The following is a 24,802-nucleotide window of genomic DNA, read 5'->3' on the forward strand; positions in this document are numbered from 1 at the left end:
AAGCCCTGAAATTTAAAGTTTAGGAAGCAATATTTAAAATTTTCTTCCAGAGATGTTCAGTTCCTCAAAAGAATACAAGTTCCCAAAAATCCTATAGATTAAGCCATATAGTTTAAAGTGGAATCATAGTGCTAATACTGTGATGAGTGACACCTTGTCTGGAACACTTTACACATGATATAGAAATGTTAAATAGTACTGTGATTATCACTTCTCATTTCAGGCAATTATTGGTTCAGGTCACCAGTTTAAGGTGATCCATTTCATCATTGTCTCATTTCAGAGCCCATCTGAAGATGAAACGGCTCTAAAAAGATCCCAATGGCACATCCATGGTTTAGGGTTTTGTGCTAATTACGCCATTAGCAAGCAGTTATAATATAATTATAATAATTGACATTGCCCAGCACAAACAAATTACAGAAAGTGACTGCATAACTGGTTTCTGGTAAAAAACAAAAACAAAAAAAAACACCAACAACATGGAATTGGATTGGGAATTCTGCAACAAGTGCTACTTAGTGTTTGGTTAGAACTCATTTCGATTGAAATGGATGGAATTTTGTACAAGAAAGGTAACAAAACTGTTCCTGTAGTTATGCTTTTTTTAAAAAGTGCATTACAAATGGAACATTAAGAAAAAGACAACAGGTATCATTTCTTGAATATGACTTTTCATTGGTTACAAATTCTAATTTTGTGCATTCCTCTCCACCCAGATGCAAATCTGAATACAATGTCCACTGAGGTCAATAGAGAAAAAGCACTAATAGCAAGGCTGGGCTCACCTTTTCATTCCATTTGCAGAACAAGCTTTCTTTTTTGTCTGAGAATGTCTGCATGCGGAAAAGATTCCCCGATTTATCTTTTCTCAAATAACCACCAACTCTTAGGAGCTTACGAGGAGATTCATTTCTGCGCATTAGATCCACAATTGAAGAAGTCTTTAATTTTTCTACCAAAGAACCAAGAAGCTGATGCACACCCATCACAACATGCTCCAGTCCATCCAACCTTTTGGCTTGTTGTTCTGCATTCTTCGTCATATCAGAGAGCTTTTCATTAATTTCTATGCACAATACATTCACATCTAATTTTTCGGGTGTTGCAGTGGATACTCCAGAGTTTTTGTCTTTTCCCTTCAAGAGGTCAATGTTATTTCCCATTGAAGATATTTCTTGAGAAACACAATCCAGCTTCTGAAGAACATTGTCCTGCACTGTCAACAATATGTTTATCTTCTGATCCAAGGAAGCAACCTTCGCATCCAGCCCACTCATGTTTTCAGGGCTATTGACATCCTCCCTTATTAATGGGCAAGCAGGAGAGGGTTCCTCTTCATTAGGAAGACGCTGGCTCTGTAAAGCATTTGGGTCAAATATTTTGGCCAAGGAGTTTACCACTGATGTCTTCTTGTTGGAGGTAGTCATTGTGCCTGTTTATGTAGATGCACTGACAGTGGAAGAAAAGCACATCTTCAGATTCTTCTTCATCCAGTTTCCTAAGGGATTGGATGCCTTGCTTGCTAAATCTGTCTCATTCCATTCCAACAAAATTCCAGACAGTGGGAAAACAACCAGAACCATTGGTAAGATATATGGTAAAATATAATGAAAGTCCAGGGACACATTTGCAGGGCATCCTAAATGCACTTGTAGTTGGTGACGTCAGGTGTCAGGGGATGGCAGAAGAGGTATTTGCACCCAAGGGGAATTTGACACCATAAAGACTACGGGACATCTGAGAAACCAAAGAAGCAAGAGACACTTTGACAGCAGTGCGGCCACTTGTAAGAAATATGTATTTGGTATTCAATTGGATCCTATGTCTGAACAAAATAGGAACACCTAAAGGGGAAGCTAAATTTGGTTGCTTGAAATTTTTACAGCTTAATACTAATTGTTTGGATTAAAGTGCCAGTTGCCTTGCAAAACTTTTGTACACAGAGATGTGGTTCCCCACCATCACCACTAGCAAACATATTCTATGCAAATAGCTTTTATGTTTGGAAAGCCATCTGCATGTATACAGCGTCTACCCTTGTGGTTAACAAAATAAGAACTTCACTCTAAGTAACAGTGTCAAATCAATGCAAAAAGATGAATACAAGGATAGAATGATAGCACATATAGTTTGACAGAATGATAGCTCCTTTTAGCCTCGCTTTCTTTTGCAATTGGCAGCTGTCATTGTGGCACAGCTGTTAAAATCTTCTGAGTATAAAACAGCAATTATTCTTCACAAAACTTTCCATGTCCCATTTAACCCATGAAGTAAAGATAGAAACTCAGAGAAGAGATGACCCAGCTCTGTGTGTCCTCGGGGTTGCACACCACTGTCCCATGCACTCAGGATCCCCACTGACTATATATAGATTCCCCTGATACAGAAATAAATGGGGCAGCCATAGGGTTTTTAATTACGTGTTTTGAAATGAAAGCACAGACACACCCAGGTATATAAACTGAGTGGAAAAGGAGGATTAGCCAAGAAACACATAATTTCAAAAACTCATAAATCCTTATAAAATTATTATGAGGCCTGATTTAATTGAATGCCAATCTGGTGTAGTGGTTTAGCTGTTGGTCTAGGACTTTGGGAGATCAGGGTTCAAACCTCTGCTTGGGTGTGGAAACCACTGTATGGCCACTCTCAATATCAGAGGAAAGCAAGGCTCCCGCGGAATAAATATTGCCCTGAAAACCACATGATAAGTTCACCTTAGAGTTTCCATAGCTCAGAAGGTGTTTGAAGGCACACACCAAAAACCACAGCAGCAACTGATTTAAATGTGATAACAGGTTTGCTCTTTCCAGCAGTAGCTCTTCTAACCAAAGGTGACATCTTCTAACTGAAGGTGTCACATTTACAAGGTGGTCAGAACTTGTTATGAGCATGATCAGAATGCTATAGTACAGTGGTGGAGAACCTATGGCATGCTTGCCAGAAGGAGGATGCAGCACCCTTTCTTTTGGCATGTGCACCATCACCTGCTAGTCATCCAACTCTTGCTTGGCTGCCTGCTTGCTTGCTCGTTTGCCTGCCCCCCTTGCTCAATTGCTTGTCCACCACTCGCCCACCCACTCGCCCGCCCGCCCCCCACTTGTCCGCTTGCTCCCCCTTCTTGCTGGCTTGCGCATTTCTCACCCCCTTGCTTGCTCACCCTCCCCTACTTGCCCTCCCACCCCTGCTTGCAGTCCCACCCCTGCTCACCCCCCCCCCTGTCTCGCTTGCTTGCTCTTGTTTGTTGTGATGACGTTGACTACTAGCATGACAATTCAAATAAAAATTAACGTACTGAAAATGCATAATGGCTAATATTTTTCTTTGCTAAAATCTAGCCTGTATTAGTATGAATATAGTATCCAGATAAATCTGGAGCAAATCTGCTCCTCAGACTACAGTAAGAAATAATAGATTAAAATTACAAGAATAGAGACTACATCTAAACATAAGAAGAAAAAAACATCTTTACTACAATAACTGTTCAACATTGGAATAGAGTGCTTCAGTGGTTGGCGGATTCGTCTTTTTTTGACGATCTGTAATTAGAGGACCAATGGGCATCTTTCCTGAGTGCTTTAGCTGTAGAGAGGTTGCCAGTTTAACTTCTCTTGGGGGCAGCCACTGAGACAGCTCATTCCAATGTTCAGGGAGAATGTAATCCTGTAAAGTGCAGAGTGAATCCCTATTCCCTAACCAGCCTTTTGACAGACCAGGAACGCCTTCATCTTGTTTGGATTACATTTCCATTTGTTTGCTACCATCCAGTCCACTGTTGATGACAGGCCTCAGTTTAGGACCTATACAGCTTCCTTGGATTGGGGTAGAAAGGAGTAATAGAGGCACTGAAACCCAAAACCTCAGATGATCTTTTTCAGTGTATATGTTTTATGTACATGTTAAAAAGCATCAAGGCAGAACTAAGCCATACAAGACCCTCACAAACAGAAAGGTCAAATTGGAGTTCATCAGCACCCACTATTGGGTTTGCTCCTTCAGGAATGAATGGAGCCACTGTAAAATAGTGGTTGTCATAGAAGACATAAAGTCCTGAGCTGCCCCTGACAGGGCAATCTAAAGCATGTGTATTGAAATTCTGTAGTACTGCAAGATAGGCGAATTCCAACACCAGCTTTTCAGCTTGCTTGGGGAGACTGTTGAGCAGCAGGGTGGACATTACACCAACACAATCTATAATCTTTCCTGGAGACCCAGCTGCAGGTAAACACACTTGAACTCTGTAAACTGCAGGGAAGGGCACCTGGTCAGGGGGTGAAATTTCAATGGACTACTGCAACAGCACCTCCCTGACCCCTCAAGTCTCAGCAGTACTGAACAGGAATATTAAAATCCACAGCCTCATCAAACCAGGGTTCTGTAATACAAGTCAGGTCTGCATATGGTGGTGTGCAAAACAGGGATATAGGTTTTTTTCGTATGTGATTTATTTATTTATCGTGTCAGGAGCGAACTAAACAGTTGTATTGTATTTTTAAAAACCCACAAAGTTTGCAAACTTGGCATTCTATTAAATCTCCTTTGAGCAGTAGCTGGCCAATTGTAGTGCCTCTGGTGTTGCTATAAGAAGGTCCTCCATTGTGCTTGTGACAGAGCTCAGGTTGCACTGTAGTAGGTGGTCTGTGGTTTGCTCTTCTCCACACTCGCATGTCATGGATTCCCCATTTCTTAAGGTTGGCTCTGCAACTCGTGGTGCCAGAGTGCAGTCTGTTCAATGCCTTCCAAGTCACCAGTTTTCTGTATGCCCAGGAGGGAATCTCTCATTTAGTATCAGACATGGATTGAGGCGCTGGGTTTTAGCCTGCCACTTTTGGACTCTCGCTTGCTGAGGTGTTCCAGTGAGTGTCTCTGTAGATCTTAGAAAACTATTTCTTGGTTTAAATCGATGGCGTGCTGGCTGATATCCAAACAGGGGATGCGCTGGAGATGTCATTGCCTTGGTCCTTTCACTATTGGTTGCTACTTCCCGGCGGATGTCAGGTATCATATGTGATGATCCAATACATAATGGGAGTTTTTACTTTTGGGCAGAAGCTTGGAAGTACCTCTGTCCCCTCATCAATTTTTCAGATATCACAATGATCCTGATTATTCAGTTATTTTTAATGTCCTCAAAGTTAAATATTGTTATCTGTCCGATAGACTTGTAGTGCTCTTTTTGAATGTTCAAGACATTCCTTGCACTAGGTTTTCATTTGAATTATGGCAAAAAGTTTTGAAATGTACTCTTTCACACGGGCTGTTAAAGATACCTCTATGTTTCAGTCCTGATTAGCCTCATATTATATTGTTTTGTCTAATTCAGCCCATTTATTCATTTTTACTCCTATATTTTTAGTCCTACTTGAAAAAGAGTGTTTCTCAGAGCCCTGGTGAACCTAGCTCTGTGTGTCCTTTTAGTGCTGACAATTCATTGAGAACCAAATGTTTCTTCATACAGCAGTGGCTGAAAATAAAATTCAGATTGTGAGCCATGCACAGCTGTGACCTTCCTGGATTATGATTTTTTTTTCTGTACAAAACTGCAAGATTTAACACACAAATATACTTCAGCGATGCATTTGTGATACTAATTTAAATAAGTTTGATTTAAAAGCAAGCAAGTGAAAGAATGGAATGGAGGAGGTCCAGAGTTCAGGGGTCCCTATTTCAGTGAAAGAATAATACAAAAGGAATCTCTGAAAAGACCACAAAAACCAGAAGCAGGGAAGTTTCAGCAAGGAAGAGTTATGTTTAAAAACACTTGGGAATGTCTAAGCTGTGTCTGCTAAAAGAATAGCTAAATCCTCTTGATACTCTGGACATCTGCAAAAACAGCAAAGAACCGAGAGAGGTGTTTGCACCATCTGTAAAACAAGACAATTCTACAGAAACACTTATCTCTGAGGCATTTGGCGGCTCAGAAAGGATATGAGTGAAATAGGGCCACACATAATTCTAACACAGTCTCTTCCTCACTCTGCTTCTACATACCAGAGAACAAAATCTTTTCATACGTCAATGGGTCATGATGAAGGCATAGTAGACTACATGATTGAACAAGGCACAACTTTTTGATGGGAACATAATGAGAACAGGTAGTGCAGTGGGTTAAACCACTGAACTGCTGACCAAAAGGTTGGTGGTTCGAATTTGGGGAGTGGTGTGAGCTCCCACTGTTAGCCCCAGCTTCTACCAACCTAGCAGTTTGAAAACATGCAAATGTGAGTAAATCAATAGGTTCCTCTGGTGGGAAGGCAATGGTGCTCCATGCAGTCATGCTGGCCACATGACCTTGGAGGCATCTACAGATAATGCTGGCTCTTCGGTTTAGAAATGGAGATGAGCACCATTCCCCAGAGTCAAGGGGAAACCTTGACATTAAGTCTAGTTGGAACTCCCTTCCACTGGAGATCAGAACTGCCCCTTCTATCTTAACGTTCAGGAAACAGGTGAAAACTTGGCTTTGGGGACTGGCATTCGATGAATGAGCCATGATCCTGTGACATGGATGGATGACGACGAATAATGATTTTTGATGACAACTGACCACTGTAATTATATGATTGTATTTTGCTATTTTAATGTTTTAGTGTGATTTAGAATATGATGTTTTAATGACTGTCTGTAATATTGATGTTGGAAACCAGCCTGAGTCCCTCGAACGGAGATGAGAAGATCAGTATACAAAACTGCTAAATAAATATATAATATAATATAATATAATATAATATAATATAATATAATGAGAACCTTAGAAGATACAGGCACTAGATTCTGCCAACATTCTCTTTGTCCTAGCCTTTTGAGTCGCACATTTCAATTTATTGAAGAGAGATGTGAGAACCAACTGCTAACCAGCAACCTGGGACCAGATGCATAGTTTTAAGTAAGAACGGACAATGAGATTTTGTCTCCTGAGGTGTACAGCAAGATGACAGCTTTCATTTTCCATCTACATGTGCCAGCTGGGTTGGCAGTAGAATCTTTCTTTAGCATTATGATGGGACAGTGTCCTTCCTTACATGTGAGGAACATCCTGAAAAGGGCTCTTTGCCACAAGAGGAGAAAGCAGGTGGGGATTGTCTTCTTTGCATGGCATTTCATGGGGTTCTGTCTTTTAAAAGGATGGAGAATGTATTCACCCTCATCATACAGAATTACTTCCTCCCCTTTCTAGCTCAATCATCTCAAGGATACAGGCATCCTTTTTGAAACACCATTTTCCATAGACTCGTTTCCCTTAAGCTCCTACACTACAGGAGACAGGTATCCTTTCCTTTTGGAAACACCACTTTCCATGGGTCTGTTCCCCTTAAACCCCCACACTAAAGGAGACAGGCACTTCTTTCAGTGGGACCCACCAATGGAAACAGAAGGATCTTTAGCAGACTGCCTATATGAACACCCACACTGAAACATCACAAAGTAATCAGACAAATCCATCACTTACCATCACAAGTTTTTCTATGCACAGGAAAAGGAGCAGAATTGATTTCTTCCCATATTTGAAATCTTCCTGTTTCTACATGCTGCACAGATGGAGTCCTACGAGTAACTACCAGACGGAGTACTGTGTCATTTGATGGGCTCCCTGTCATATCAACCACTTCACTTCGACTAATGTTAGGTCTAGACTTCCTTTAGATTTTTCAGCTTCACCCTCCTATTTCTTTTCTGGCCTTGTGAATCACTTGTGTTTTCTACCAGCTTTGATAACTTTGATCACTGTAGCTAGTGGGTTAACCAGTTCTTCATTCTGATACCAAGCCCAAAATCTTAGCCTTCAGGGTAAACACTAGAGCTTGTACTTCTGCTCATATTAAAAATGGATTGATAAGTGGCTATTTATTTAAGAACTGCCAACTTATGATTAGCTTGGAATCCTATTATGAGAGAAGTAAATAGCAATCACAGTACAATAACAGCAGGATGTATCACATGACATTGTTCCACTTCTGTTGTTTTCCTAGGGGGAGACCATTTGAAGACAAGTCTCTTATAAAAGGAGGAGGTTAACAGATTATTTGTGTATGTATAAAAATATGCTTTCCAAATGATCTACTGCCAGGAGGAAAATAGAAGAAGTGCAATATCATGTGGTATGTCCCAGCCATCGATATTCTTCTGCAATTGCAATATACCCGCCTTGTGTGATTATTATTGGTCAAATCCTGGTGAAAGGATGCCCTAATGAACAGGCCACAAAAACAGCCTAATTTACCATGCATTGCAGTTGATCATTTGTAAGTCAGGGACCACTTTCTCATTAGGTAGACTGAGTCTGCTTAATGTTGTGAGAGTGCAGCAAGATATGAACTATTTAGTTTTGTACTACTATATTGTCACTACAAAAAGGGAAGAAATCCTTGTGTATTTTTATATCTCAACTACCTATAATAAAACAAAATAACAAACTATAATAAAACAAAAACATTGTTTAAAATTGACAATAGAATGAAAGAAAGATACAGTAAATAAATAAGAAAAAAGAGGAAAGATACAACAAGAAATAAAGAAATGGAAGATAGTTACACCCTGTGTAAGTTTGACTGGTAAGTGATGCTATTTATCGATGTTCTTATGTTTTAATGATATCTATTGCTCTGTTTTATTGTTTATTGTTTTAATTATTGGAATGCAATGTATTTTAATTGTGTTATATCTTACTTCTGTTTTTACTGGGCTTGGTCCCCATGTAAGCTGCCCTGAGTCCCTTCGAGAAGATGGTGGCGGGATATAAGAATAAAGTTGTTGTTGTTGTTGTTGTTTTTAAGTGAAAGTAGTGCATTTAAAACATTGTCCTCTTTACTTGGTAGTTTTCAAATTTCCTACATAGTTTTTTAAAATAACAATTATAATTTATGTTAAATCTGTTTTGTTATAATCTGAGGAGATCCTATGATAGATAATTGTCTCTAATCTGTACATAAAATAAAATAATGTACGGTATGAATACTGGATAATCTAAGGGTTTTGTTGCTGTTGTGTGCTTTCAACTTTTTTCCTGACTTATGGTGATCCTATGTCAATTCTATCACAGGATCTTCTTCAAGCTTTTTTCAGAGGGGGGCTGCCTTTGTCTTGAGGTTGGGAGAGGTTACCCTGTAGATTTCCATGGCTGAGCGAAAATTTGAACTCTGGTCTCCAGACTTGTAGTCCAGTGCTCAACCCAGTATACCATGCAGGATCTCTATTTGAGTTTTACCGCTAGCTAATTTGATACATAGATTTTAAATGGATTATTTATTATTATTTATTTTGGACATTTGTATCCTGTCCTATATCGACCTCTGCAGAGGGACTCTGGATGGCTAACAACCAGCACACCATGGTGCCCACAACCAAAAGCATAAATATACAATTTAAATAAAAACAATATAAAAACAGTATAAAAACATGCAAACAGTCGCTGATTTAAGGATGGTTGAACAAATGGATTCATTTATTCAACCATCTATCAGTTCTATACACCTTGACTACAAGATGAGGACCACAAATTATGATTTTGTCTCAGTAAACAAATTGTCATAGAACATACATTAGAAAAAAAACCTCTATAGCAATACTCTATCACCATCTCTAATTAGAGATTCCACACTTTTCATTAAAGAAGTGTCATGTTTGCTGTAATCCAACTAACTACAGATTACTTGGGAAGATACCACAAGTTTGTATCAGCAGAAAGCACAAACTGGATCTCCATTTTCCAAGACCTCTTGATTGTTGTTTTATTTTTTTACATTACAGTCCCGGTTGACCAACAAATTATTTTGGAGTACTTATTTGCTGAAGGCTCAGACTGAGCTTCTTATAATTTATGATCGCTGGCATCAAACATGACAAACAAGAGCTCAAACAGAAATATTCCAGTAGTAAATTCCAGCTCTGGCAGCGTGCCACATTTCAGAATACCCTACCATTCACAGACATGACCACTGTTTCACGCTATCATCAATGGCCCCCAAGTCATTGTGTATCATAATTCCTGAAAGGTTAATCTTTTCAGTTTCCTTTATCATTCTAGATTATTTATTCCTTTTATTACTTCCCCAGTTCCTTGTTAAAACCTCTACAACCCCTTGTAAAACAGCAGCACCTGCCTTGCAAGAATTCAGTCTGCACATCATGCTGAAGAAGTATATTGCTCTATCTTTTAATACTTGGAGAAGAACTATACTATAAATAGAAAACTGTTATACCAAACATATTCTTCTGAGATGTGTAGTTTTAAAAGGATGCTAGGAACTGTCTGCTAGAAATTGTTACCCTGTTTTCCCTCCAACTCCACCCCGCATCATGTAGCAGTTCTGAATAGACTGACATGTTAGACTGTTGTAAAAAAAAAAAAGGCAGTTTCTCTGGGGCATCCTAAAGATATATTCATAAATGCCATGGATCTCTGTGAACTATGTCCCACTGCTTCAGTTACATTGGCCTAAATCCAATATGGCCCTGGGCTTCCTGGACAAGCAAGATGGAAATGCTTTCTACTCCTCATCCCATCTTGTACCCCTTGAGATGCCTGAAAACAGTTTGAAAGAATTCACCAGGGAATATTTTAAGATGCATGAAGGGATAGCTGTGGGGATGTCCTTGTAGCCAGAGTTCAGTGTTGAATCCCATCCAAGAAGTGTTATACAGAATTTCAGCTATATACTGTCTACTTTCTATATCCATGGATTCAACTAATCCTAGCTTGATTTTTTTTAAATCTACAAATCAAACCTTTATTATGCCATTAGTCCAGCAGTGTTATGCTGATGTGTAGTAGCCTCCAGTTATTTCACAGATCCTGAGGCCCTCTCCAGCACTTGAGTTGTTCACCATTTTGTTTATGGGAAGCCATTTTTATTACGTCATCAGATGTAATGGGACTTTAGCATCCACAGTGGGTCCTGGAAATAAGCCCCAGTGGCGAACTATATATAGAATAGATCCAGCATATTGTAGTGGTCTGAGTATTGGACTATGTCTCCAGGAGACCAGGACTCAAATCATGGAAAGTGACTTTGGACCAGACACATTATTTCAGACTTAGAGGAAGACAATGGCCAACCTCCTCTGAATAAATCATGCTAATAAAACCCTACAATAATGTTGCCATAAGTCAGAGTTGACCTGAAGGCACATAACAGCAAATGAGCAGCAGCAATAGTGTGTCTCCAACCATACGTCTAGTGACTATCACCTCCTCCCAGGATGAATTATGACTGCAAAAGTCTTTTAAGCAAATGAAATCATTATTAACCTAGTTTGCAAAATTTAGAAATTAAATTTAATTAATTAATTAATATATGTATAAGTGTGTTGTGTAGAGACCTAGTGTGGTGTAGAGGTTTGAATGTTGGATTGTGACTCTGGAGACTAGGATCTGATTCCCTGTTCAACCATGGAAACCCAGTGTCAGTCACACACTCTGAACCTCAGAAAATCCCATAATGTATGTCAGAGAGGACTGGAAGGCACGCAACTGTTGTGTAGATATAATCTAATCCTGCACCCTAATTTTAATTCCACATAATCAAATGTCTAATTATATTCCCCAGCTATGCTCTTCTTTAACTCACTGAAACACTCCTTCTCCTGGGTCCATATTTCCATCTTTAAATAGTTATTGAAAAGGCATTCAGTAACTACAGCATTTTTCAGCAGAAGTACCATTTAACCACCTCCCTGCCCTATGATCAAAAGTCCAGTTTCCAAGACAGGAAGCCTGTAGGCAAGGGAGCTACTGTTCTTCACTGGCCATCTGCCTAAATACACAAAGAAGCAAATACTAAGGCCAGCTCCAAAGAGTTTATTTCAGTCACAAGAAATTCTTGATTGGAATAATCCAATGTTTCCAGTACAGTTATGTGATATTTTGTAGGCATTAACTAAAACAAGGGGTAGGGAGGGAGCACTAGCGGTGCCAAGTAGCTATGAAATAGCTACTGCTATTATCTTTGGTTTCATCCCCCACAGATCCAGGGGTCATAACATATTTTTATCAAACTTTAGTACTGATGTACAAACACATGCATACACGTTTATTTCAGAGGTGCAGCCAGGTGGCTCTACTACTCTACTACTTAGACAGTTTGGCCGAAGTTATAGTTATGCAGTTCTTGAGTAATTAGTCACTTAAATCCACTATCTACTGTAAACAGGTTTAACCAGTTGAGTGTGACCATTCTTGATACCTTATCTAAGCAACATTTCATCAGAAGAACAACAAATAAATATTTGTATTTCCCCTTTGGGTTCATTTTCATGGACACATTGTGTTTGGTCAAGATTTGCTATCATCAAATGTCCACTGTCTATCATATTGGCAATCCACAAGGCACATGCCTAGGATAAATGCTCTAATGTATTCTAAGATTTGCATACAACTATATTTCCTCAGTGATCCGCAACACAAAGCTGAAGGTAGAATAAGGATGTTATAGTATTTTGGGCCAGGACATCTCTTGTTGTCAGTTTTCAGTAATAAGATTTCTTTTTAGAAGAGGAAAACAGAAACTCTGTGTTGAAGATACAATATCTCACTGCCAGACAACTGTATAAAACCTAAAGAAGGTAAGATACTGTGTTTTATATGACATATAACTGCGGTGTCCTTAGGGTCATCCCAAAAAGTCATCTGGAACTCCATTCAGCTCTTTCTTATCTGCCCAAAGGAAATGACAACACGTAGAGTACACACAGAGAGATCGTTCTGGACACATACTCAATGAGGCGGGGATAAGGAATTTATGGCACCAATACGGTTTCTGTGCACAATGATTTTACCACCTGTTAATCAATTATGAATCCTGACCTCCCATACTAGAAGCTAACTGGCAACAAGGTGTTCTGCAAATCCCTTTAGTAATCAATCATGACAGGACACCTAATGTTCAATTACCATCATGTGTCTGGTGTAGTCTTTTGATAACATTTTCTCTGTCATGCAAAGCAGAGAAGAAGAGAGAGAGAGCCCATTGTGACTCATTATAAGTGGCACAACAGTTACAAGACCTTTATTGGATCACGTTTTCTTCCAAATGCAGGTGCAATGCTGTGTATTAAAAGATGTTCTTAGACAACTCCTCTCGAAAAGCAATTCAACCACTTCTTCTCGTTTCTTACAAAATTTTAAAGTAATGCCCTATAGCATGTGCCAACTGACTGAAATTACCCATGTTCCAGCAGGACCGATGGCTGACAGGTCAGCAGTTTGAATCCAGGGAAAGCAGGTTGAGCTCCTTCTGTCAGCACCAGCTTCCTATGCAGGAACATGAGAGAAGCCTCCCACAAGGATGCTAAAAAACATCAAACATCCAGGCGAACTCTGGGCAACATCCTTGCAGTTGGCCAATTCTCTCACACCAGAAGCAACTTGCAGTTTTTCAAGTGGTTCCTGACACACACACACACACACACAAAACCAAAAACTGATCCGCAAATGTTGGCAATCATGTATAGAACTGTGCAGTACATTTCTTTGTTGTTGTTTATTCATTCAGTCGCTTCTGACTCTTTGTGACCTCATGGACCAGCCCATGCTAGAGCTCCCTGTCAGCCATCACCACCCCCAGCTCCTTCAGAGTCAAGCCAGTCACTTCAAGGATACCATCCATCCATCTTGCTCTTGGTCAGCCTCTCTTCCTTTTTCCTTCAATTTTCCCAAGCATCCCAAGCATAAATTCCTAGCCCTAATGAAACAAAGGCTGGCTACACAACTGCTGCTCACATGCCACTCCTATTATCCTTGCTTTACATTTCAGTCTCCATGCTCTCTTTCATGTGATTGACAAGTACCACAGGATGAGGGATAATAGAGATATAAATTTCCATATATTTCATTCCAGCACCTCTGGATATCTATGCCCAAGGTCCCTTCCACACTTTCTCTATATCCCAGATGAACGTCTTATCTCAAATTATCTGGCAGTGGAGACTCATATAATCCAGTTTAAAGTAGATAATCAGGGATCAGATCCTGGGATATAGGGCAGTGTAGAAGGGGCCTAAGAAAACTCTATGACATTCATGTGGTCACTATTAATCGACAAGGGACTTGAAGGTACATGCTCAAACACACATGGACCAACTAATTTTTATATATTTTTCCCACCAACATAAGGAAGTATTTGAAAATTACACAGATTTCAATTATTATTCTTTCCCAACACCAATTCTGGATGTATTCTCACCAAAAAATTATCACATTTCAAAAAAATAAAACTGCATTTTCTTTGAGGAATGTCATAATCTGTGTAGAAAGCTTGTGTCCTTTGCAGAAAATAGCTTTCCGGGGCAGAAAATGGAACTCCTGTTAGTTGAAAAAGCTTTTTTCCCACTGATAAAACTTAAAGTAGTCCTTTCCGATTTCCAGTTCCAACAATATACTTAGGTGATACAATTGTCCCAAACAGGGCCAATACACGGTCCTGAGTTACTCAAAGTCAGCTTACAAACTAAACAAAATGTCGTTCTAGTCAATATACGATACATGTTCTAAAATCCATACTGCATAATTTCATTTCCAGTCGACAACAGGGAAACTTGTACTTAATGAAATCGAACAGACAGTTTGGGATAATATAAACCTTTGCTTTCCTTCTGTGAGTTGGAGGAAAATCTGATCGTGTTGAAGGACATGCTCCCCTTCTCTACTGTGAGACTTTCATGTTGTGTGTGTGTGTGTGTGTGTGTGTGTAAATAGGAGGGAAATTAGGGGTTGAGAGTAGAATTCTAATTACTTTCAGGTGCAAGGATATGTTAACTTGCATTTTATGAGCTGGCTGATGGTGAAGCTTCTCCCCACCCACCCACACATTTCTTTAAACTTTTAATAAGCAAAATTTCTGCAGTTTGAAAAGGTGCTTGAAGCCACAGTCAAAGTGCTGCAGCTTTGCTGGCACCACTGAGAAATTTCCTCTCACAGCAAATATCAACTTTAAAATTTTCCTTGGGACCACAAACAGGGAAGAAATCCCACTCCCTTCATAGCTGCTCTGATGCTATAAATTATCACCTGATTTAATTTGCATTGTTAAATATTGAGTCATATAAAGTGAGATGAGTGTTTCTCAGAGTAGAGAGTGGTGGGAATTTCTGTTCATGTAATTTTTAAAAATATATAAATTTGCCTTTTTCTGTATTCCTTCTTGCTTTAGATCAAACCAGGCATGTAGCCATACTGTTTAATCACTGGGAGAGGTCATCCAGAATTTTGGAGTATGGTGCCATGCAGATGACACCCAATTCTACTACTCCTTTCCACCTAATGCCAAGAAAGCTGTCCCTAAATCAGTGCCTGTCACCAGTAATGGACTGGATGAGGGCAAAAAAATTGAAAGTTAATCCAGACAAGACAGAGGTACTCCTGGTCAGATGGAAGGAAGATCAAGGAATAAGGATCCAGACAGTGCTACATGGGGTCACACTCCCACTAAAGACACAGGTTCACAGTTTGGTGATCCTCCTGGACTTGGCATTCAACCTGGAGGCCCAGGTATTGGCGGTGCCCAGGAGGGCATTAGCACAATTACACTTGTGCAGCAACTGTGTCCATTTCTTGAGAAGCCAGATCTGGCCATGGTGGTACATGTCTTAATTACATCCTGCCTGGATGATTGTAATGTGTTCTATGTGGTGCTGCTTCTGAAGAGTGCTTAGAAACTTCAGATGGTCCAAAATGTGGCAGCCAGGTTGCTGGGGCTGGCTACAGGGAGTGGACACACACACACACACCCTCCGGTTGCAGCAGCTCCACTGGCTGCCATTCTATATTCAAGCACAATGCAAAGTGCTGGTTATGGCCTTTAAAGCCCTAGATGGTTGAGGTCCAGGCTATTTGACCAACCACATCCCCTTGTACAAACCTGCCTGGGTCCTGAGATCTTCAGGAAAAACTCTATCTCATTGGTTGGTGGGAACGAGAGAAAGAAAGAACCTTCTCGGTGGCTGCCCCTCAACTCTGGAACTTCCTTCTTCCCAGGGAAGCTAGAACGGCCCCCTCCCTGCTGTCCTTCCTGTGGCAGGCTAAAACCTTTCTATTCAGACAGGCTTTTAAAGATGAAGGTTTTTAAGATCAATTCAGAGGATGCTGTGGCTTTTAACTTTGAATTCGTTTTAATGGTTTTTAACTGGGAATTTCTAATACTATTTAGATTAATCTGGGTTGTTGTAGGATTTTTTTGGGCTATATGGCCATGTTCTAGAGCAGGGGTCCTCAAACTATGGCCCGGGGGCCAGATGCAGCCCTCCAAGGTCATTTACCTGGCCCTCGCTCAGGGTCAACCTAAGTCTGAAACGACTTGAAAGCACACAACAACAACAACAACAACAACAATCCTAGGTCAAAAGTAGGCCCACACTTCCCATTGAAATACTAATAATTTTATATTTGTTGAAATTGTTCTTCATTTTAATTATTGTATTGTTTTAAAGTGTTTTTTTCACTACAAAAAAGATATGTGCAGTGTGCATAGGAATTCATTCATATATTTTTTCAAATTATAATCCAGCCCTCCAACAGTTTGAGGGACTGTGACCTGGCCCGCTGTTTAAAAAGTTTGAGGATCCCTGTTCTAGAGGCATTCTAGAATGTGTCTAGAACATGGCCATATAGCCTACAACAACCCAGTGATTCCAGCCATGAAAGCCTTCGACAATAGATTTAATCTGTCTTAATGTTTGTATATTTGTTTATTTTTAAATGTCTGTGCTGATGCTTTTATGTTAAGCCCCTCCGAGCTCCCTTTGAGAGAGATAAAGTGGGGTATAAATAAATATAAATATAAATATAAATAATATTTATAGTAAGAAGAAGAGTGATTGGATGAATTAAACTCTTAACTTCAGGTATCACTGTATTTCTAAATGTGGTAGGAAAGGCTTAGGATTTTGTAAAGGAAATCGAGCTGAGAAGATCCCTATTTTTTTACTTCTATTCTGACTGTTTTAAATATATTATTCCTGTGTGATCAAGACTTTAATGGAGAATGTTGAAGTATATTTAGAAATGATGATGGTTACAACTCTTTTCTCGTCGTCATCCCTACATGATGAAAATTCCTGCACAAACTAAGCAGCCCCTGAAATCATGCTTCTCTTTCTTTTCTTTCCTTTTTTGCAAATCGGCGTTCTGTTGCAATAATATTAACAAAATGACCCTAATTTCTCAAGGCAGAGAAATACAATGTGATAAATTATCTGCTAGCAGGGTACAAGCTTAACTCCAAAAGGTCCATTTTGTGAAAGGAAATTCCTGATGTTCAGAGGCGAAAGCCAGAGTTGTCATAACTCTGAAGCCGGGGAATGAAAGAGGCACTGTCTCCAGGTGCACCAGGCAAGAAGCTGGACTTCATTTCATTTTAGGGAGACTGCTTCAAATCTTTGGTTGCAATCCAAAGCTGTTCTGGCAACGAGCATCCTGTATTAAAATTTTATAAACCACAAAAGGGCCTTTTCTTAAAAGAAAGTTAATTCTGGATGGATAGCCTGAAAATACTTTAAAAGGGAGTGCAGTCAGGAGCAGTTAGGTGGAAAATTGGATGTGAGTAAAGGCTTCTCACTCCATCAGAATCAACTAAAAATATGGACAAATGTGATTTCATGGGAAGGAAAACTCTACAGGTCAAAATTTCATGTAGAAAGCATCAGGTCAGAGCTCTACAATCATCCTTTCAGTTGAGGTACAATAGTTTTGAACCAAGTTCTATTATATTGGTGGACATTCTTAAATTTATTTTTATCTCTCTCGTTCTTTTTTACAAAACTATCCACATATAATACTTTAAATGTACAGTTTAATCACAGCTAACAAATGAGCAATGTTTTATATTACCGCAGATTGTGTTATTTGTGCTGATTGCATATCCAGAGAAGGAAGAAGTCTTTAATTATAGGTCGTAGAATCTCCCTTCTCACATTGGCATTAATGGCTATATCAGTGATGCCATGGTTAATCTTTTAAAGAGACAGGAAATTTACTTCAACTACAAGGAATGTAGAGAGTGGCTTAAAGAGTGATCAAATGCAAGGTCCTAAAACACCTTTAGATTCTCTGCCAGTATAAATAATGACTATTGAATCTGAATAAAAGTTTTGGAATCATTCAGCCAAAAATAAACATACTTAATAATTGGATAATTACACTGCATTTTGTAAAGTAGAGCATAGGGACATCTAAGGCCCCTGCCACGCAGCTGTATAAAATGCATATTGAACTGGATTTTATGGCAGTGCAGACTCAGGTAATCCAGTTCAAAACAGATATTGTGGATTATCTATCTTGATATTCTGGATTATATGACTGTGTGAAAGGGCTCTAAGGGTGCAGCTACACAGTAAAAATAATGTGCTTTGATACCACTTTAATAGCCATGGCTTGATGCTATGGAATCATGAGGAATTGTAGTTTTACAGGGTCTCAAGCCTTCATTGCCAAAGAGTGCTGGAGTCTCACTAAATGACAATTTCCATCCTTGTATAGCATTGAGCCATATCAGTTAAACTGGAACCAAACTGCATTAATTTTACAGTATAGTACACCTCTAGATGAATTTGCTTTCAAACAATGCCCACATCGACTCTCTTTGTGTATATACATACAATATGCTTTCAAATCACATACCAACCTATATCAACCCTCTGAATTTCATAAGGTTTTCATAGGTAAGGAATACTTCCTTTGAATTTAGTTCACTGCACTTGATATTCCTCCGCTGTCTCCTATACAGGCTGACCCTACTTAGCTTCTAGGATCAGACAATCTGATGTCTTCAGGTTATTTAGACCCTATTAAGTGGGAAATATTATGAGATGAATATATATAGGGGTGTGTGGGCATATCATATCATATAATGTGTGCGCACACACACATTTCAAGTAAAATGTGTGTGTGTGCACGCATTATATGATATGATATGCCCACACACCCATATATGTCTATCATCTATTGATTTATCTGGTTGTTTTGTTATATTGATATAGTCTATTGGGAAGAATGGTAGCAAAGAAGAGGCACTAAATATTATCTTGTCTAAAAATATTGGATAGTAAATGGGTAAAGTAGGATTGGTTGGACTACCGAGATCCAGGCATTCAATATGGAGTTATTTTGACCAGCTTTAAACAAGGTGGGGCACAGTGGGTGGCCAGACTGTTTCTACAACTATAACATGGCATCTAATATATTTTACACCATTTTCCTATTGGAGGAAGTGGCCCAATCCAACACAGCTCGTCTTGTGCTCATATGTTCGCTCCTCCACACTATGCACCAAATATACTAATGGTGGTGGTGGCGGCAAATTATCAACACAATTCTGCTTTCATAGGATGTGTTGAAGTCCCATCATTTTCAGCTGGATTGGGAATTTGGAGGGAACTGTAACTTCTTTGTGTTTAATACAACTTTTTGGCAAATCTCCCAGAAGTCATGTCTGTCAAAGAGGATTGTATATGATCCTATAAATATTGTATATAGTATGAATCCTGTTTCTGCTATTTAGTAATTCCTCATACAAGACAGATTCTTAAATCTTGAAGTTTACAAATGCAACACATGTTACTCAGATAGGAGGGGGATTTTTTACTTATAATTTATATCATGTAGTAAACAAAGAACCAAGTTTACGATTTAGTTGAAGGATTATAGCTGTTGCTATTAGTTTGATGAAGAAAGGCAGTGTTTTTCACTTTCACTACCATGTTTCTCATCAAATTCTTTGTGGATATTTATTAACAAATCTGTAGTGGCAGCTCAAGAATTTCAATCAACAAATCAGATGGGTTTATTCAATTAATAGATTAACACATCAACAAATTGTTCCCCCACTTTAATTGTTACTTGGAAACCAAATAAAAATATATCTTAAAAAAAAGATTAAGCATGAAGATAGGAGGAAGATATCAAGTAAAATCCCATGTCCCCGGGCTGCCCAAACCCAGAGAGCATGGAGTGGCCATGTATATAAAGAGTTATGTCTTAGTTGTTTTAGTTTTTTTGGACTGTATGGCCATGTTCTGGAATAGTGTTTCTCAACCTTCCTAATGCTGTGACCCCTTAATGCAGTTTTTCATGTTGTGGTGACCCCCAACCATAAAATTATTTTCGTTGCTACTTCATAACTGTAATTTTGCTATTGTTGTGAATCGTAATGTAAATATCTGATATGCAGGATGTACTTTCATTTACTGGAACAAATTTAGCACAAATACCTGATACCCCCAAGTCTGAATACTGGTGGGGTTGGGGGGATTGATTTTGTCATTTGAGAGTTGTCATTGCCGGGATTTATAGTTTACTGACAATCAAAGAGCATTCTGAACTCCATCATCGATGGAATCCAACCAAACTTGGCACACAGAACTCCCATGACCAACAGAAAATACTGGAAGGGTCTGGGTTTGACCTTGAGTTTAGAAGTTGTAGTTCACCTACATTCAGAGACCACTGTGAACACAATGATAGATCTTCAACTAAACTTGGCACGAATACTCAATATGCCCAAATGTGAACACTGATGGAGTTTGGGGAAAATAAACCTTGACATTTGGGAGTTGTAGTTGCTGGGATTTATAGTTCACCTACAATTAAAGAGCATTCTGAACTTTATTAACAATAGAATTGGACCAAATTTTCCCCATAGAACCCCCATGGCCAACAGAAAATACTGTGTTTTCTGGTGGTTTTTGGCGACCCCTCTGACACCCTCTCGCGACCCCCCCCCCCAGAGGTCCCAGGTTGAGAAATACTGCTCTAGAACATGGCCATACAGCCCGAAAAACCTACAACAACCTAGTGATTCCAGCCATGAAAGCGTTCGACAATACAGTTGTATCTCACATGGGCCCAGAGTCTATTTTTGCTCTGGATTCTCAGTTGGATAGACAAACATTTGCCTTCTTTCATTCAATGGTCAAAAAATCTTACTGCTTTAAGATGCAATTTAATGTAGTTTGATACCACTTTAATGTCACACTCAAATACTATGGAACCATTGGAGTGGTAGTTCTACAATGTTTTTAGCCTTCTCTATCAAACAGTGCTGTTGCCTCACCAAATCCTAGGATTCGAAAACATCATTACATTGGTGTTAATTGGCGCTGCTCTGAGTCCCCTGCAGGGTGAGAAGAGTGGGATATGAATGAAGTAAATAAATAAATAAATAAATAATAAACTGCATTAATTCTACAGTGCAGATGCACCCACTGTTGTGTATGAATATGCATTTTGGGACTTCATCACAATGAGCTGAAGAAAACGAGGGAAAGTAGGGGAAAGATGGAATTTCATGGGGTTCTGTCTTTAAAGACAAAGAATTTACTTACTCCCATCACACAAGATTGCTTCCTTCCTAAATTTAATTCAACAATTTGCTTAATTCCCATCACATGGGCACATGATGACTCCTCCCATTTCAAGGATACCAGCACACTTTTAAAAGCAGACATCTTTTAAGGCAGCACTGCCTTCAAGACCCTTCCTCTGAAGCAGATTTAAGGTATTTTTCTTAAAATGGCATTTTCCTTATGGTCGTTTGTACTGAAGACCCTTCCACTGAAACAGAATTAAGCATCTTTCTTAAGGCAGCACTATCGCTGGTGTCATTTGCACTAGGATTTGTTTCTTTCCATTGTCTTTCCAGGATTTTGATTATATTATCTTTTTAAAAAATCAACCTGGATTGTAGAAAGTGGCTTATAATTAAGCCTAATTTTTCCAAAGCCTTTGCATTGGCGATTGTATGAAAGTGTTTTTAAATTAACCCTGATATTTCCCCAAGCGTCTGCATTGGCAATTGGGGAAATTGGCATTTTGGCTCCCCCCACACACCGAGCCATTGTTTTGTTTACAAGTAGATAACAGGGAAATTGACCATTTTGCCTGTCTCAATACAGGGAATTGAAAATGAGATTGAATCATTGGAAAAACAAACACTTTAGAAACAGCAAAATACCTCAACTCCACAGCAGGCATGTAGCCGGGGGGGGGGGGGGGGCTTGACGGGCTTCAGCCCCTCCCCCCCAAAAAAAATTCTCATGGTGGCTCGCGAGAACGCCTTACTGGTGCATTATTTAAACTGTTATGTTTATTCATATCATGATCTGATCACCATACTCAATATATCCCATATGCATGGGGGTATTGAGGTAACAATACAAAAGGTTTGCTAGGGTAGACCCTCTTTCACCCAGACTCAGCCCCCCCCCCGAATCAAACTCAGCCCCCCCCCCCCCCCCAAAAAAATCAAAATCCTGGCTATGGGCCTGCTCCACAGTTGAAGTTTGTGTAGTGTGAAGGGAATTGTGGGTTGCCGTTATGAAAATGTATAGAAACGCTGATTTTGCTGCATGTGATGAAGTCATTAGAAATCCCACGTTAGAAAAGGTCTAACTTGTGTTCATGTATATGCTTAACAAAAATTCATATCCTAGATATATGCTTTTACCTTTATGGGGAAAAAAATCAGCTCTTTTCCTATTTCTTCTTTTCTCGCTTTCTTTTTGTTTTTTTGATTACAATGAAATAAACTTTAAAGTCCAGTTTAAAAGTTTAAGAATCACCAAATTTACATTCTTGGTCCAGCTTTTCAACACAATAGGGATGAAATGCATGAAAATTTCAGTGTATGTGGTACAAAAGAAAAAAAGGGGGAGGGACATTTTAAAGTTTCCTAGACATAGAACCTGGGTTGACTGTGTAAACACAGTTGGCTTCTTTCACTGACTGCATAGTGTCATGGTAATTGTTATTCACTTTAATATTTGATGTTACATTTTCTTTTTTTAAAGTAGTTTTATTCAACAAAAAGCAGAAAAACAAATTTACAAACAGTCAATTATATAAAACACTAGATAACATACCAAACGGCGCTCCATGCGGTCATGCTGGCCACATGACCTTGGAGGTGTCTATGGACAATGCTGGCTCTTCGGCTTAGAAATGGAGATGAGCACCACACCCCAGAGTCATACATGACTGGACTTAATGTCAGGGGACAACCTTTACCTTTAACATACCAAAAGAGAGAGATCCATCTCCCAACCCACAAAAAACATACAAATTAATACAACATTGTCTACAATTATTATCCTCCTACAATAATGCACCCTTACTACTAAACATATACCACTCATACAACAACAGTGTCTAGCCTACTCTATGTGCTTCCTACTCTTTGCCTGACTGTTTTATCAAAGTTACATTTCCAAAATTTTGCAGAAAACCTCTCTTAGGGTTTAGTGTAAATCCTATCAAAACAATAAACTTCCTGGGGGAGAAGAATTGAAAGGCTATAAAACTTGCAGCCTGTATAATTCGCAAGGATAAATGGGAGAAAGGAATCTCTTTTTGAAAAAAGTAAAAGATGTGATTTTTGTGATTAGTACACTTTAAGCCCTAGTCCTTGTTACTGGCTTGGAAAAGACAAGAAGCAATGTGTTATATTAAATGTACTTATAACTTATATGATAAGTTGTTAAAATGCAGGAAATTAATTCAGATATTTCAAAAATATACATTTGCCCATTTATATTAATAACAGTAATTTTAAAAAATATTAATTCAAAATTGGTCTAGAATATTAAAGGAAGAATGACTGGCATCTTGACATACAAAACACCTGCCTTCTTAGTTAGTTATATGTCTGCTTGCAAGGCTGTTCTGATTTAAATTATTATTTAAATTGAAACCCTAAATAAATCACATCTTAAATCACCAGTGCGAAAGATTTCATTTAGCCATCATTTTTAGTAGAAGTATAGTATTGTTTTATATAGTCTTAATACATATTCAGAGATGTAGGTTTTATTAGCAAGGAACTATATGTTAAGCAATAATTCTGAATTGTTTTCAGATGAATTTTTAGTCCATCAAAAACGAGAGCACTTTCATTTATATTAAGACTGTTATTCTTGTGCATGCATACGCTATTTCTAAATTTTGTATTAAAAACCTTTTCAGAAAAAGGGAGGGGAGGAGCAGGCCCGTAGCCAGGATTTCGTTTCGGGGAGGGGCTGAATTTTTTTCAGGGGGGTTTTGGGGGGGGCTGAGTTTCGGGGGGGCTGAGTCTGAGTGAAAGAGGGTCTACCCTAGCAAACCTTTTGTATCGTTACCCCAATACCCCCATGCATATGGGATATATTGAGTATGGTGATCAGATCATGATATGAATAAACATAGCAGTTTAAATAATGCACCAGTAAGGCCTTCTCGCGGACCACCATGAGAATTTCTGGGGGGGAGGGCTGAAGCCCCTCAAGCCCTCCCCCCCCCCCCCCCGGTTACATGCCGGGGGAGGAGGGAGGGAAACTGCTGTTTAACTTTTCTGAGTCTCCTTTGCAGAGAGAAAAGGGGGTATAAATAAATAAACATAAACATAATAACTTATTAAAATATGTGTTGTATAATTCATTTTCATGATATCTGTAACCCAAATTCCTTTTGTTCTGATTGTTTTAAGAACATTTTGAAACTGATTAAAATAAATCTGATTTTTTTTTATTTCTTAAAAAATGATTAATATTTTTAAGAAATAAAACATTGGATTTTAGTAAGTCCAGAATAAAATATCCACATTTTAACTTTGTTCTTCTATATATAATATGAAATACAACATTTAGCAGCAAAGTTACCACCACCCTCCTCTTTCTTTCTGCTATTAATTGTCTTTATGCATACTTTTCTATTTGCATTTTTCCTACCTCACAGCAGACTATTACAAATGGGAGAGCTCACTCTTGCCAGGTACCTGAAATTATCACTTTAAAATTATGGCTGCTTCTTATCCACTCCTGTCTATATTAGTGGAGATAA

At 38.9% G+C, this 24,802-nt stretch overlaps 1 protein-coding gene across 2 annotated transcripts in view; it reads right to left on the reverse strand.

Moving 5' to 3' along the window:
* MYLK4 (myosin light chain kinase family member 4) overlaps positions 1 to 24,802 on the reverse strand; it is a 126,268-nt gene that overhangs the window by 42,696 nt on the left and 58,770 nt on the right. The window contains exon 1 of one of the 2 annotated variants that reach the window (XM_067467518.1): positions 789 to 1,430. The exons of the other annotated variant lie outside the window; for it this stretch is intronic. Coding sequence (XP_067323619.1) covers positions 789 to 1,430 — 642 coding nt within the window. Of the gene's footprint in view, positions 1 to 788; positions 1,431 to 24,802 lie in introns of those variants that run through there. 2 annotated transcript variants of the gene reach the window in all.

This window comes from Anolis sagrei, chromosome 4 (genome assembly GCF_037176765.1).
Source record: "Anolis sagrei isolate rAnoSag1 chromosome 4, rAnoSag1.mat, whole genome shotgun sequence".
NCBI lineage: Eukaryota > Metazoa > Chordata > Lepidosauria > Squamata > Dactyloidae > Anolis > Anolis sagrei.